Source organism: Vanrija albida (assembly GCF_041260175.1).
Source record: "Vanrija albida strain AlHP1 chromosome Unknown contig_1, whole genome shotgun sequence".
NCBI classification, from domain to species: Eukaryota; Fungi; Basidiomycota; class Tremellomycetes; order Trichosporonales; family Trichosporonaceae; genus Vanrija; species Vanrija albida.
The window spans coordinates 1801651-1814367 of NW_027191420.1; the positions used below are offsets into that span (position 1 = coordinate 1801651).

Below are 12717 nucleotides of genomic sequence, written 5' to 3' on the forward strand. Positions count from 1 at the left end.
CTGAAACGCAATGATGCGAGCGAGCCCCGCCTCGGCATTACGGCCCACATCGTGGATAGTGGGTGAGGGAGAGGGGGGTGGAGTGTGAGGGTCGTGCGTGGGGCCGCTGTTTCACGACGCGCCGTGCCCCGACATGATCGGGCGATGGCCTCGCTCCCGTTGATACGTAGGACAATCGGAGGAACGGGCCTGGGGACGCGGGGCTGCCCCGGGGTGATACCAGTGTGGCTCCAGCTGACCACAGTGGCAAGAGTCGTCACATCACATGGTACTACGAACAGCGAGGAGGCTCGGCGGCAGCCCAAAGAGGCCCTCAACAATACCAAGGCGGCAGAGATCTTGGTACAGCGACAATAGCGCAACTGCACGCGGGCAAGCAACTCTGGCCACTGGCCATCTCCCAATCCCGAGGCACGGCACCCACCAGCACGGAATGCCCAAGAGTGGGTCCCGTGTCTTCCGCTCGAGCAGATATGCCACCCGTAACCTCGCGTATACTTACGCCCAGGATATCCATTGGTTCTGTGGCCGCGCCCGAGCGCCACACAGATCCCCGTGGCGTTGGCCGCCCCACATGGGTCGAGACCGGCTTTTGCAAGAGTGCCGTCTGTTCTATTGGTTGTGTACAGCCAGAGTGTACGAGCGCATATGCATGCGCGCCGAGGAAGCTCGGCGGGGCCGCTGGACCTGGTGCTGAGCCTAGTTGCGAGCACGTCACGCGCGCGGGAAATCGCGAGCTGCAAGCGTCCTCCTCTCCTCACGCCCAACATGCACATCCGGATTGCCTCGCGCTCAGACTGCGGCCCGAGCCGAGGACAATGGGCGACGCCACGGATATGGCATTGCCATGGTCGTTGCCACTGCTTCCACCCTGTGGCGCTGGATTTCCGGGCTCTCAGCTTCCCCCTGCTCCCCCACCATCCGCCCACACCCACACCGGGGCCCAAGCGCCACTCGCCGGCGAGCGTGTGGCCTCGATAATCTGCAACGAATGGGCGTGATGGCGGGTGCGTTGCGGCCGTCACTGGCTGCCGTCGCGCGCTGCATAAAAGCCCACCATGCCATTGCAGCCTCGCGCCGCATCTTGCGAGAGCAACTCACACATAAAACCAACGCTCCTTGAAATGGCGACAACGACAGACTCTTTCTACGCAGAAAACGAGAAGGGCAAGGGCCAGTGGGCGGCCGCCGTCGACACGCCCGCGGGCGAGGCATATGCCGGCGAGCGCGACCACCTCGACGATGAGAACCTCAAGCGTGGGCTCAAGCCTCGCCACATCTCGGTGGGTAGCCCTCCCCTCGGCGGCGCCGCTGACCCCACAGCTCATCTCCATCGGCGGTATCATCGGTACAGGTCTCTTCCTCGGTTCCGGTGGCGCGCTGCACAACGGTGGTCCCCTGGGTCTGTGGCTCGGCTACTCGATCTTCGGTGTCATTCTTGTCTGGTTGGTGGCAGCGCCGCGTACGCCGCTAACGATCCAGCCTGATGCAGGGCCTCGGTGAGATGGCCTCGTACCTTCCTCTGGCCGGTGGCCACCTGCTCTACGCGTCCCGCTTTGTCGACCCCGCCCTCGGCTTCGCCCTCTCCTGGACCTACACCATCATGTGGCTCATTGTCAACCCCGCCGAGCTCTCAGCTGTCGCCGTGCTCATGAACTACTGGGTCAAGCCGACCGTCGTCAACAATGCCGTCTGGATCGCCATCGCCATGGCCCTTGTCTTCGCCCTCAACATGTTCCCCGCCTCCGTCTACGGCGAGACCGAGTTCATCTTCTCGTCCATCAAGGTCATCACCATCATCGGTTTGATTATCTGCGGTATTGCCATCAACTGTGGTGCCGGCCCCGAGGGCAAGTACATTGGCTTCAAGTACTGGAAGAACCCTGGTCCATTTGCGCCCAAGTTTGCCGGCCTCACTGGTGCCAAGGGCCAGTTCCTCGGCTTCTGGGCTGTCCTCACCCAGGCTGCCTTCTCGTGCGTCTGTTGCATCGTGCGTCAGCGTCCCCTCTAACCACCCCCCAGCTACCTCGGTTCCGAGGTCGTCGCCGTCACCGCCGCCGAGTCCAAGAACCCCACCCGTGCTATCCCTCGCGCCATCAAGCAGGTCTACTTCCGTATTTGCGTCTTCTACATCCTCGGCACATTTGTCATTGGTAAGAAGCCGTCAGTGGTCGGTGTGCACACGCTTACACCAACAGGCCTCAACACCTCGTCGACCAACCCGGCCCTCGGCTCGGCAAGCGACGTCCGCGCCTCGCCTTTCGTCATTGCCATCCAGGAGGCCGGTATCAAGGTCCTCCCCCACATCATCAGTGCGTTGTTGGCCGTCGCTGTGGCATTGGCTAACCTGTTCAGACGGCGCCCTCGTCACCTCGGCCTGGTCGGCCGCCAACGCCGACATCTACATTGCGTCGCGTTCGATCTACTCGCTTGCCAAGCAGGGCTTCCTCCCCAGGTTCTTCCTCAAGACCAACCAGCGCGGCGCTCCTTACGTTGCGTCCATCACCGCCGCCATCTTCGGCGCCCTCGCGTTCATGGCCGCCGGCAACAAGTCGGCCGGCACCGTCTTCGGCTGGTTCTGCAACCTCATCGCCGTCGCCGGTCTTTGCTGCTTCACCATCATCGCCTACACCTACCTCCAGTTCCGCAAGGCGGTCGACGCCCAGGGCATCGACCGCAACGACTTCCCCTTCCGCTCCAGCTTTGCCCGCGCTGGTGCCTGGATCAACCTGATTGTCATCCCTGGTACGTGGCTCGAGCTCGAGCTCTGACCGCCGCCATCACCACGCAGCTGCTGACACGCTCCCCCAGTCATCATCTTCTTCTCCGGCTGGACGGTGTTCCTCAAGTCTGACAAGAAGTTTGACCACGCCACCCTCATCACCAACTACCTCCCGGCTGTGCTCTGCCCCCTCTCGTGGGCCCTGTACAAGTTCATCCTGAAGACCAAGGTCATCCCCTCTGAGGAGGTCGACCTGCACACTGGTGCGCGCTTCAAGTCGCAGTTCCAGGAGGAGGACGCTGCGCTGCCCACGACGCTCTGGGGCAAGGCCCTCGGCCTCATCTTCTAGAGCCGCCGCTGCTGCTACAGTTATAATCAGTAATCGCTACTCGTATGCACAATGTGCCAGTGCTGTATGGCCGAGCCGAAGGTGAGGCGGGAGTGTGTGTGGAGGCGGGAGTGTGTGTACAGTCGTCAGCCGCTTGGCACCTTCTCAGGCGATCCGACGTGGGAGGGTCAACCTGCCCGCCTCCCCGGCATGGAAGAGTCAACCTGCAAGCCAAGTCGTCCCCAGCGGCCGTCGGCATTCAGCGGGGCTGACTCGCCTCACCCCAAGTGACCGAGGCGGTATGGGACTCGGGCATGTCGTTTGGCAAGCGGTCAGCCGAGAGTGAGGTGGTGAGTGTGGACAAGTTGCAGGCGTCTCTCCGTCCTGAGTGGGCGTCGACCCCTCTCCCCCACGACGCTCTTATACACGCAACCCGCCGCACCACATGCACCAGACAGCACAACTTCCGCCATCGCACCCGCCGTGCACGCCACACCACGCGCCGGAGCATACCACCCTTCTCCGGATCAACGATAGCGCGCGGAAGTGTGCGCCGTGTCGTGTGGTGTGCGAGGGGGGGAGGCGGGCATACGAGGGGGGAGGCAGGCGTGCGAGGGTCTGGGCGACGTGCAGCTGCCGCCGGGGAGGGGTCGCGGCCGGGAAATTGCTGGGAGATGGGCCGGCGGTGGGAATGGTACGCGCGTGGAACTGGTGGTGGGAGGGGCGTGAGGCCTGAAACGCGGCTCGTGCGCGTAAGCGAGCAGCGTCGTGTCATGTTCCATCCAAGCGGGCCATGATCCTTCCAAGCGAGCTGGGTTGAGGGGGCGAGGGGGAGAGGGAGAGGGGGAGAGGTGCATACATAAAGCGGCGTTGTTTGGCAGTTGGGCTCTCGGTGTCGGGGACGGAGTAGGAGGGGGGAAATCCACCGAAAATGCAGATTAATCGCGAAAATACTGCCCGTGATACTCATCCAGCTGACGACTTATCGACGCCACGTACGCCGTGCGACGTGACGCCAAGTGAAAGCGTTCGCCGTTCCTGCCCTTCCGATCGCGTAGAGACGATCTGAGGGCCGAGCGGTGAAGCTGGCGTTGTAGTGGCACGTCGCCCGCGATCCGGCCTGTGTGGCATGCCGCCGCCCGCGACCTGTAGACAAGGCGAGGCGATGGGCGGGCACCCAGCAACCCAGAGCACGATAACCCGCCAGCCCAGGCTCCTGCTCCCACCCCGTGCTCAGCAATCTAAGCGAGGCGCCAGATTAGGCGGGGCGCCCGGCGCGGGCTGGCACCAGCGCCAGCTGGACAGGTACGGCGCCCACGGCACCCGCCACCAGATACCCCGCACAGGCGCGCGTTGCCCCGCGTCGCGCGCGCGAAGCACACTGGGTGGAGATACGCTGCCTATCCGGGTGGGACGGTATAGCCGCGGGTTGGGTTGGGGTGGGTGGCGAGTGGCGTGGGTATCGCGTACCCGGGTGTGTTGGGCGAGCATAAAAGCTGGTTGAGGCGGTCGAGAGGGGGCATCCTCACCTCACCTCCCATCAAGAACCAGCAATGAGCGTTCACGAAGAGAAGCACGACGCGCTGGCCGCCACGGTCGGCGCCGCCGAGGCCGGCGGCAAGGACTTCAACGACGACGAGGGCCTCCACCGCGGCCTCAAGCCCCGCCACATCTCGCTCCTCTCCATCGGCGGCATCATCGGTACCGGCCTCTTCTTGGGCACTGGCAACGCGCTCGTCAAGGGCGGCCCGCTGGGCCTGTGGCTTGGCTACTCTGTCTTTGGCGGCATCCTCATCTGGTGGGTTCGGCGTCGAACTCGCTGACGCCAGCATCATGCAGGGCCTCGGCGAGATGACGGCGTACCTCCCCGTCGTGGGCGGACACCTCATGTACGCCTCGCGCTTTGTCGACCCGTCCCTCGGCTACGCGCTGAATGTGCTCTACACCATCGTGTGGATGCTGGTTTGCCCTGCGGAGTGAGTCGGAGCTGGGGGGAGGAAGAACGCGGCCTGACGCCCCAGACTCGCGGCCATCGCCGTCCTCATGAACTACTGGGTGTCGGACAAGGTCGTCAACAACGCCGTGTGGATCATCATCGCCCTCGTCTTCGTCTTTGTCATCAACCTCTTCCCGGCCGCAGTGTACGGCGAGACAGAGTTCATCTTCTCCAGCATCAAGGTTATCACCATCGTCGGCCTGATCAGTGCGTCGTCTTGGGGTGGCACAGCTGACGCCCAGTCGCCGGCATTGCCATCAACTGCGGTGCCGGCCCGAACGGCCGCTACATCGGCTTTAGCTACTGGAAGAACCCGGGTGCCTTTGGCGTAAACTACGCCGGCATGAAGGGCTCCAAGGGCAAGTTCCTCGGCTTCTGGGCCGTGCTCACCCAGGCGGCATTCTCGTGCGTACTGTACGGCACCATGTGGCACCACTGACCCGCAAAGGTACTTTGGCGGCGAGGTCGTCGCTGTCGCCGCGGCAGAGTCCAAGAACCCCGTCAAGTCCATCCCCCGCGCCATCAAGCAGGTCTACCTCCGCATCTGTGTCTTCTACATCCTTGGCACATTCATTATCGGTCTCAACTGCCCGTCCAACGACCCCCGCCTCGGCACCACGAGCGATGCCACCGCGTCCCCCTTCGTTATCGCCATCCAGCGCGCGGGCATCAAGGTCCTCCCTCACATCATCAGTATGACAGCGCACGCCGGGTCAAGCTGACACCCCCAGACGGATGTATTGTCTCCTCTGCCTGGTCCGCCGCCAACGCAGACATCTACATCGCCTCGCGCTCCATCTACACCCTTGCCTCGCAGGGCTGGCTCCCCAAGGTCTTCCTCACGACCAGCAAGCGCGGTGCCCCCTGGGTCGCCTCCATGACCGCCGGCTTGTCCGGCCTCCTCGCCTTCATGAGCGTCAACAAGAATGCCAACGAGGTTTTCAACTGGTTCGTCAACCTGATCGCCGTCGGTGGCCTCCTGGTGTACACTATCATTGCTATCACGTACCTCCGCTTCCGCAAGGGACTCGAGGCCCAGGGCATCGACCGCTCCCAGATGCCCATCGTGTCCAGCTTTGCCAGGGCGGCCGCGTGGATCGCCGTCCTGTTCATCCCGCGTACGTTTCCATACATCTCCAAGGCTGACGTCAGTCGTCATCCTTTTCTCTGCCTGGACCGTGTTCCTCAAGTCGAACAAGAAGTTTGACCACGCCACGTTCATCACCAGTGAGGTGGGCTGTCGAGGCCACGCTGACGACAGACTACCTCCCCGTCGTACTCCTCTTCCTGTCCTACGGTGGCCACAAGCTCATCACCAAGTCCAAACCTGTTCCCATCACCGAGATGGATCGTAAGTGGTCGACTGGTGGCCTCGCTCACTCAACCCAGTGCACACTGGTGCCCGCAACAAGGGCGACTACACCGAGACGACTGCCTCGGACGAGAAGCTTCCTTGGTACGAGCGCATGGGCAACCTCATCGGTGGTTAAGAGCCAGGTGCCGCTCTTCTTGTCGTGACTGGGATCGTTATAGTAGTGTTCCGTGGGGTCTAGGATCTTGGACGGGATATGGACAAGGATTGGGTTGCAGGGGGTGCCACAAGACGTGGGTTATTTGGTTCCGAGCGAATCCAGGGTGTAATGGCCGACTTGTAACTGATAATGTGCGTGTTTGCCACCCAACAGAGTGCTCCTTGTCGACTTTCCCCGTCTTCTTGCACGCATCGAGTCGACGTCTGACACGACTCGACGTCCTGGACGATGCATCAGATGGAAGGGTCGGCATCGGCAGCCGCCTCAAGCTCGCACGCAGCTTCGGACGCCACGATCGCGCACCCGCCCACTTTGACTTCACAGCCTCGACGCGTCCCGCGTGTACCCTGGCAGCGCGGGGCGGGCATCGCATCGCACTGCCCATCGCGGATCGAGTCAACCGAGCAACAATCTTTGGCCCAATATGCCGGCGTCCTTTATGAAGCACCCAGATCCCGCCTATCCATTGATTCTCTCACTTACCTCACAGAAAACTCTCAAGCAGCATGGCGACGCTGGAGACCGGCGCGCCCGCGCCCGAGAACTGGACGCTGCCCCCCGCGTTCACCGAGCTTCTCGCCAAGCCACTCGCCGAGGCGCTCGACATCCTCACCCCTCTTCCCCCGCCACTTCCGAAGAAGAAGCGCGAGGCCGCAGCGAAGGAGATGCAGAAGACGTCGGCCTTCCTCACGGCCCTCGCGACGGCCCCGGACGCCAAGACGTGGAACGGCGCCAAGGCCTTCTCCACCACCGGCGAGGCATTGCTCGACCTCTTCAACGACCTGTCGCCTGGCATCGCTGGCGACGTGGCGTTCGACCTCCTCGACCGCGCCTGGGAGGCACACCCCGAGACGTAAGTCGCGTCGCTCGTCCCTCGCTGAGCTGCAAGCACATTGCGTATCATCCTCCACACGCGTTCCATCCACGAGGGCAAGGGCTTCAAGAACGGCTTATTCCGGGCCGTCGCATGGCTGTACGAGAAGCACCCCCGTACATTGTTCGCCAAGTGAGTTGGACATATCCCGTCGATCAACAGCTCACGCCCCAGCCTCCACCTCGTGATCGACCCGACCTGTGAGCGCGAGCGCAGCGTGAAGCGCGACGCGGCCAAGGCCGAGCGCAAGCGTGCCGCGAACAAGGGCGTCGAGACTCTCGACGATGACGGCGACGTGGAGAAGGACGAGGAGCCAGAGTACCCTCCCCGCCCGCATGGCAGCTTTGACGAGTGAGTCGTGGACGTCGCGACCGTGCTGACGCGCAGCCTCAACGACATCCTCATGCTCGCTGTCAACAACCAGCTCACGACGGCCCACAAGGGCCCATACTCGGCTGTGGATGGCGCGCTCATGTCTTCGGCGGCAGGGCAAGCCTTCAAGCGGGCGCGCACCACCGCTGCCGACGAGAACATGGCCGACGACTACGCCAAGTCGCTGCGAAAGGACGCGTTCCACAAGGCCGGAGGATTGGTCAAGATTGCTGCTGCCAAGGACAAGAAGGGGCGCCCAATCGCAACCCCTGTGGTGCCGCCCCCCAAGTCGACCCAGACGGTCAAGGCCAAGGCTCTTGCAGCATCACAGGCGCCTCCAAAGTCGAACGAGGCGTTTCTCACGAGGCTCGCGCGCACTGGTACAAAGGAGGCACGTGTAGCCCTCATCAAGGAGCGTGCCGTGACAGCCATGGCCGACAAGAAGCTCCAGGCTCTGTACCTCGCCATCATCGACCTGTATGCGGCCAACCTTGCACAGGACATTGCCCGCCTCAAGGCGCACAACGAGTATCTTGCTCGCCCCGCCGACCAGCGCAAGAAGGAGGGCTACGGCAAGGAGGGCACATCTCCTCACCTCTTCGGCATGAGCTACGCGGCCAAGTGGGCGCCATCGCCGGGCAAGTCGGCAGACAAGCAGCTTCATGTAGCGACTGCGCTGGCGCTCCGCCTCTTCCCCGGGTTGGAAACCAAGGCTGCTCGTCGCAGGCTACAGGGCGAGGTGCTCGCGCCCCTCCGTCGCGTGCTCGACGTCCCCGAGGTCAAGATGGTACGCGGCCCCTGGTCGATCGAGTATGCCAAGGTGCCTGCGCGTGCCATGGCAGCGTACAAGGACTCGTTTTTCGCGCACGACCCCGAGGGCATGGAGCGGTACATTGCCAAGGTGGCCTCGGGCAAGACCACCATTGCTGGGGCGTCCATGGCCCCTCATGAGCTGCTCAACGAGGCACTGTACGGCGGTGAGATCGCCGGGCGTATTGCCGAGTTGCAGTGGGCGGCGCTTGTCGACTCGATCCGCTCTACCTCCAAGAACGAGCTGGCAAACTGCATTGCCGTCGCGGACGTCTCCGGCTCAATGGGGTCCATGGAGTACAAACTCAAACGAGGCCAGATTCCAAACCCCATCTGGCCCTGCGTGGCCCTCACATTACTTATGAGCGAGCTGGCTCGCCCTCCCTGGAACGGCGCATTCATCACCTTCAGCGAGTCGCCGAAGCTCGAGCACATCGACTCGACCCTCAGCGTCCGCGAGCGAGCTTCCGGCCTCAGCCGCGCGGGATGGGGCTACAGCACCGACTACAACGCCGTGTTCAAGCATATCCTGGACGCGGCCCAGCGTACCAAGCTCGTGCCAGAGGAGATGGTCAAGAAGGTGTTTGTCTTCTCCGACATGCAATTCGACTCGAGCATGGACACGCCGTTCGGGCGCACCGAACACGAGGGTGTGCAGCGCATGTTCGCGGAGGCCGGGTACGCCATGCCCGAGATGGTGTACTGGAACCTGGAGGCCGGCGTCGCCAAGCCTGTGCGGGCCGACACACCCGGCGTGGCACTCGTGAGCGGCTTCTCGGGCGCGCTCATGAAGTACTTTATCAAGGCGCTCGGTGAGCTGCCAGAGGAAGGCAAGGCGGCAGCCGTGGGCCGTGACGACCTTGACGACTGGGACGACATCAAGGACGAGCTGGACGAGATCGGGGTCGAGACCAAGGCGCCGGCCAAGGGTTGCAAGAAGGAGAAGAAGGATGAGAAGACGCCACTGGAGCACATGATGGCCATTGTGGGCGCCCAGTCCTTCAGCGGGCTCGTGGTTGTCGACTAGAAGGGCGTAAAAGGCGGAGCTGGCGTGCTCCTGTATTGTGTACATGTACGCGTGTATCTGTTGCCGTGGCGCGGCGTGGCGGGCGGCCTCCCACAGTCCGGGCGTTTCGTCACAGCACGGGCGTCCTGCCACAGCGGGCCGTCTAGCCACATCTCGGGCGGGACCATGGTGCGGGGCAGCTTATCTGCTGGTGCCACACGAGCCAACCTCAAGCCGACGATTTGCGAAGTGTTCCTTTGCCGGCTCGACCAATGCAGCTGGCGATGATTCACCCGGCCAGTTTTCCCGGGAGTGGGTCGACCCACCAGCGAGTGCCTGTCAACATGGTCGCGCGACGACAACGAAGAGGAGACGAGTGGGGCAAGTCCGACAGCGCGGACAAGTCGCACGCCTGTGACCGCCGCCACCGTCCCCGCCCGGGCCCCGCCTCCACAAGCCGCCGCTGCCGCTGCATCTGCTGCTGGACAAGCTGCATTGTTGGCGTCTTGAAAACAGATGTGGACGCCCACACTGGGCAGATCCCTCCCCACGCCCTCCCCCGGCCACACCGCGGGCGCCCCACCGCCCCACCCCGCCCCACCACCGCCGCTCGAGAATTGGCACTCTCGACTGTCGCCAAGCTCCAAGTGGCTTTGAGTTGCGTCCCCGCCATGTCTTTCCGGCCTCCGTAACCGACCTTTGCGCATCACCTGCCCTGAACCTTGCGTCGAGCAGATTTGACCCCGGCCGGACGAGACGCCTATCAGCGGGACCAGTTGAGGCTCGTTCGCGACAGCTCCTGAGCGTGCTCAGGTACGTGACCAAGTCGGCGACCTGGAAGGCATGAGACGCGGCCGGGGTCAGATTGTGTTGATTTCTGTGGTTTCTGACAAGACGGCGCAAGACGCGGCCGGGGTCTAATCGTCGTTACACTAGTTGTCATTCTGTCCCTCGTCGTCTGCGTTGGCCTCCTCGCCCATGACAAATGGCCCGTCGTCGCCGCCAGGGGGGTGGGCCGGCCCGCCGTGCGAAGCGTGCAGGCCGGGTGAACCGATTCCCCAAAGAATACGAAGGGGTTGGAGAGGAGGGAGAGGAGGCCCCCCCCGAGCGCAAGGTATAAGAGGTGGGCTGGGGGACACATCCCCCGGCCGATTCTCACAAGCATCAGCTACTGATCCACCCCTCTTGACCCCCAACCCCTAAGCCAAGCCAAGCCCATAGCATGCTCCGCCACCCCGTAGCCCGCCTGGCGCGCCTCCCGCGCCCACACGTCCGCGCCATCGCGACGACCACGTCGCGCTCCCTCGCCACCCCGACCGACAAGATGGTCGGCGCCGCGAGCCCGTGGGCCAACCCATTCCCGAGTGACCAGTTCCACGTCGGGACCGACAACGGCTTCCTGCCGCGCCAGGACCCGCTCGCCGTCCTCCCCCAGGAGTACGAGGCGATGGAGGACCTGCTCGACCGCATGCCCCTCAAGATGGCTGATGGGTCGGACGGCCTGCTCGCCACCGGCGCGTTCGGCGCCGCGGTCGAGAAGGATCTGCCAGAGTACGACGTCTCCAAGGTGTCTGACCCGCAGCTTCTGTCTGGTGAGTGGTGTCGCAGATCCGGCCGGGTCGGGCCTGGCGTCATGTGCCACGCGCGCGCCGCGCCACCGTAACCCAACCCAACTGACACCCCAGCGCTCTACCGCGACCTGACCTTCGTCGCGTCCGGATACCTCCTCGAGCCGTGCGACATCAACTACCGCAGCACGGGCGGGTACGGCCTCGGGCGGCAGACGCTCCCGCGCAACATTGCGGTCCCGCTCACCGAGGTGGCCAAGAAGATTGGCCAGCGCCCGTTCATGGAGTATGCGCTCTCGTACGCGCTGTACAACTACCAGCGGGTCGACCCGTCCAAGCCGCTCGACTATGACAACCTCAAGCTGATCCGCTCCTTCTCGCGCCACGAGGCCGAGCACGGCTTCATCCTCGTCCACGTCGCCATGGTGCGCAACTCTGGCGGGCTGGTCGACGCGTCGCTCGCCGCGCTCGATGCCGCCGCCGCCAACGACCGCCCGGCCTTCAACGCCGCCATGATCAAGATGCGCGACACGTACCAGGTGGTCAACAACGTCATGGAGACGATGTGGGGGCGCAGCGCGCCAGAGGCCTACCTCTCGTGTAAGTCCATCCCTTCCCCCTCCCCCCCAGTCAAGCTCACACCCCCCAGACCGCACGTTCATCATGGGCACGCGCGCGCAGCCAATGTTCCCCAACGGCGTCATGTACGAGGGCGTATCCGACGAGCCGTTCCAGATGCGCGGCGAATCCGGCGCCAACGACAGCATGGTGCCGCTCGGCGACAACCTGCTCGAGCTGACGGGCAACATGCCGACCAACCCCCTGACCGAGGTGCTGCGCGACTTCCGCACCTACCGCCCGCGCAACCACCAGCAGTTCCTCACGTACGTGCAGCAGCGGGCGAGCGCCGTCGGCCTGCGCGAGTTTGCCATGGGCGACGCGAGCTCCGCCGCGCTGTACCTCGCCAACCTCGACCAGATCCGCGCCTTCCGCCACCGCCACGTGAGTGCCCCCCCTTTTCTTGTTACTGACGCCCCAGTGGAACTTTACAAAGCACTACATCCTCAAGCGCACAAAGCACCCCGTGGCCACGGGCGGCTCGCCCATCGTCACCTGGCTCCCCAACCAGCTCGACGCCGTGCTCCAGCAGATGCTCGTCACCGAGGCCGGCATCGACCGCGACGCCCTCCCGCCCCAGTACCAGACCATGGTTGAGGAGATCAGCCTGCGCGCCGAGGCCCAGCAGCGCGTCCTCACCCGCGAGGTCGCCCGCCTCACTATCGAGCGCGGCGCCCAGGCCGCAAAGGTCGACCCCAGCAAGCCCCAGGACGGGTACGCCACGTCGGCGTGAGCGTGGGCGTCGCCGTTCCGCTCTTGGGTTTTAAGGGGTGGCGTCCGTGTAGAGCGTAGTAAGCTGAAGAAGTGCATGCAAAGTGTGAAGCCAAGGTGCAAGTTGAGCCTCGTTCGTGGCTCCGCCAATGTGGCGACCACTTACACACCGACGCCCTC

The 12717-nt window shown here is 63.9% G+C and overlaps 4 protein-coding genes across 4 annotated transcripts; all 4 read left to right on the forward strand.

Moving 5' to 3' along the window:
* Positions 1–1124: 1124 nt before the first annotated feature.
* On the forward strand, positions 1125–3071 carry Q8F55_000747 (uncharacterized protein; the record flags this gene model as incomplete). Its single annotated transcript, XM_069349398.1, has 7 exons — positions 1125–1283; positions 1324–1445; positions 1483–1974; positions 2023–2153; positions 2199–2312; positions 2356–2745; positions 2812–3071. The coding sequence occupies 7 exons, from the start codon at positions 1125–1127 to the stop codon at positions 3069–3071; spliced, it is 1668 nt and encodes a 555-aa protein (XP_069212942.1).
* A 1532-nt stretch (positions 3072–4603) lies between these two features.
* On the forward strand, positions 4604–6536 carry Q8F55_000748 (uncharacterized protein; the record flags this gene model as incomplete). Its single annotated transcript, XM_069349399.1, has 9 exons — positions 4604–4848; positions 4880–5026; positions 5072–5253; positions 5289–5451; positions 5495–5739; positions 5778–6164; positions 6199–6273; positions 6308–6397; positions 6436–6536. The coding sequence occupies 9 exons, from the start codon at positions 4604–4606 to the stop codon at positions 6534–6536; spliced, it is 1635 nt and encodes a 544-aa protein (XP_069212943.1).
* A 548-nt stretch (positions 6537–7084) lies between these two features.
* Q8F55_000749 (uncharacterized protein) lies at positions 7085–9661 on the forward strand (the record flags this gene model as incomplete). The annotated part of the gene is made up of 4 exons (XM_069349400.1): positions 7085–7431; positions 7468–7584; positions 7627–7803; positions 7840–9661. 4 exons carry the CDS (start codon positions 7085–7087, stop codon positions 9659–9661), a joined length of 2463 nt encoding a protein of 820 aa, XP_069212944.1.
* A 1201-nt stretch (positions 9662–10862) lies between these two features.
* Positions 10863–12559, forward strand: Q8F55_000750 (uncharacterized protein; the record flags this gene model as incomplete). The annotated part of the gene is made up of 4 exons (XM_069349401.1): positions 10863–11232; positions 11326–11808; positions 11858–12210; positions 12248–12559. 4 exons carry the CDS (start codon positions 10863–10865, stop codon positions 12557–12559), a joined length of 1518 nt encoding a protein of 505 aa, XP_069212945.1.
* Positions 12560–12717: the final 158 nt, after the last annotated feature.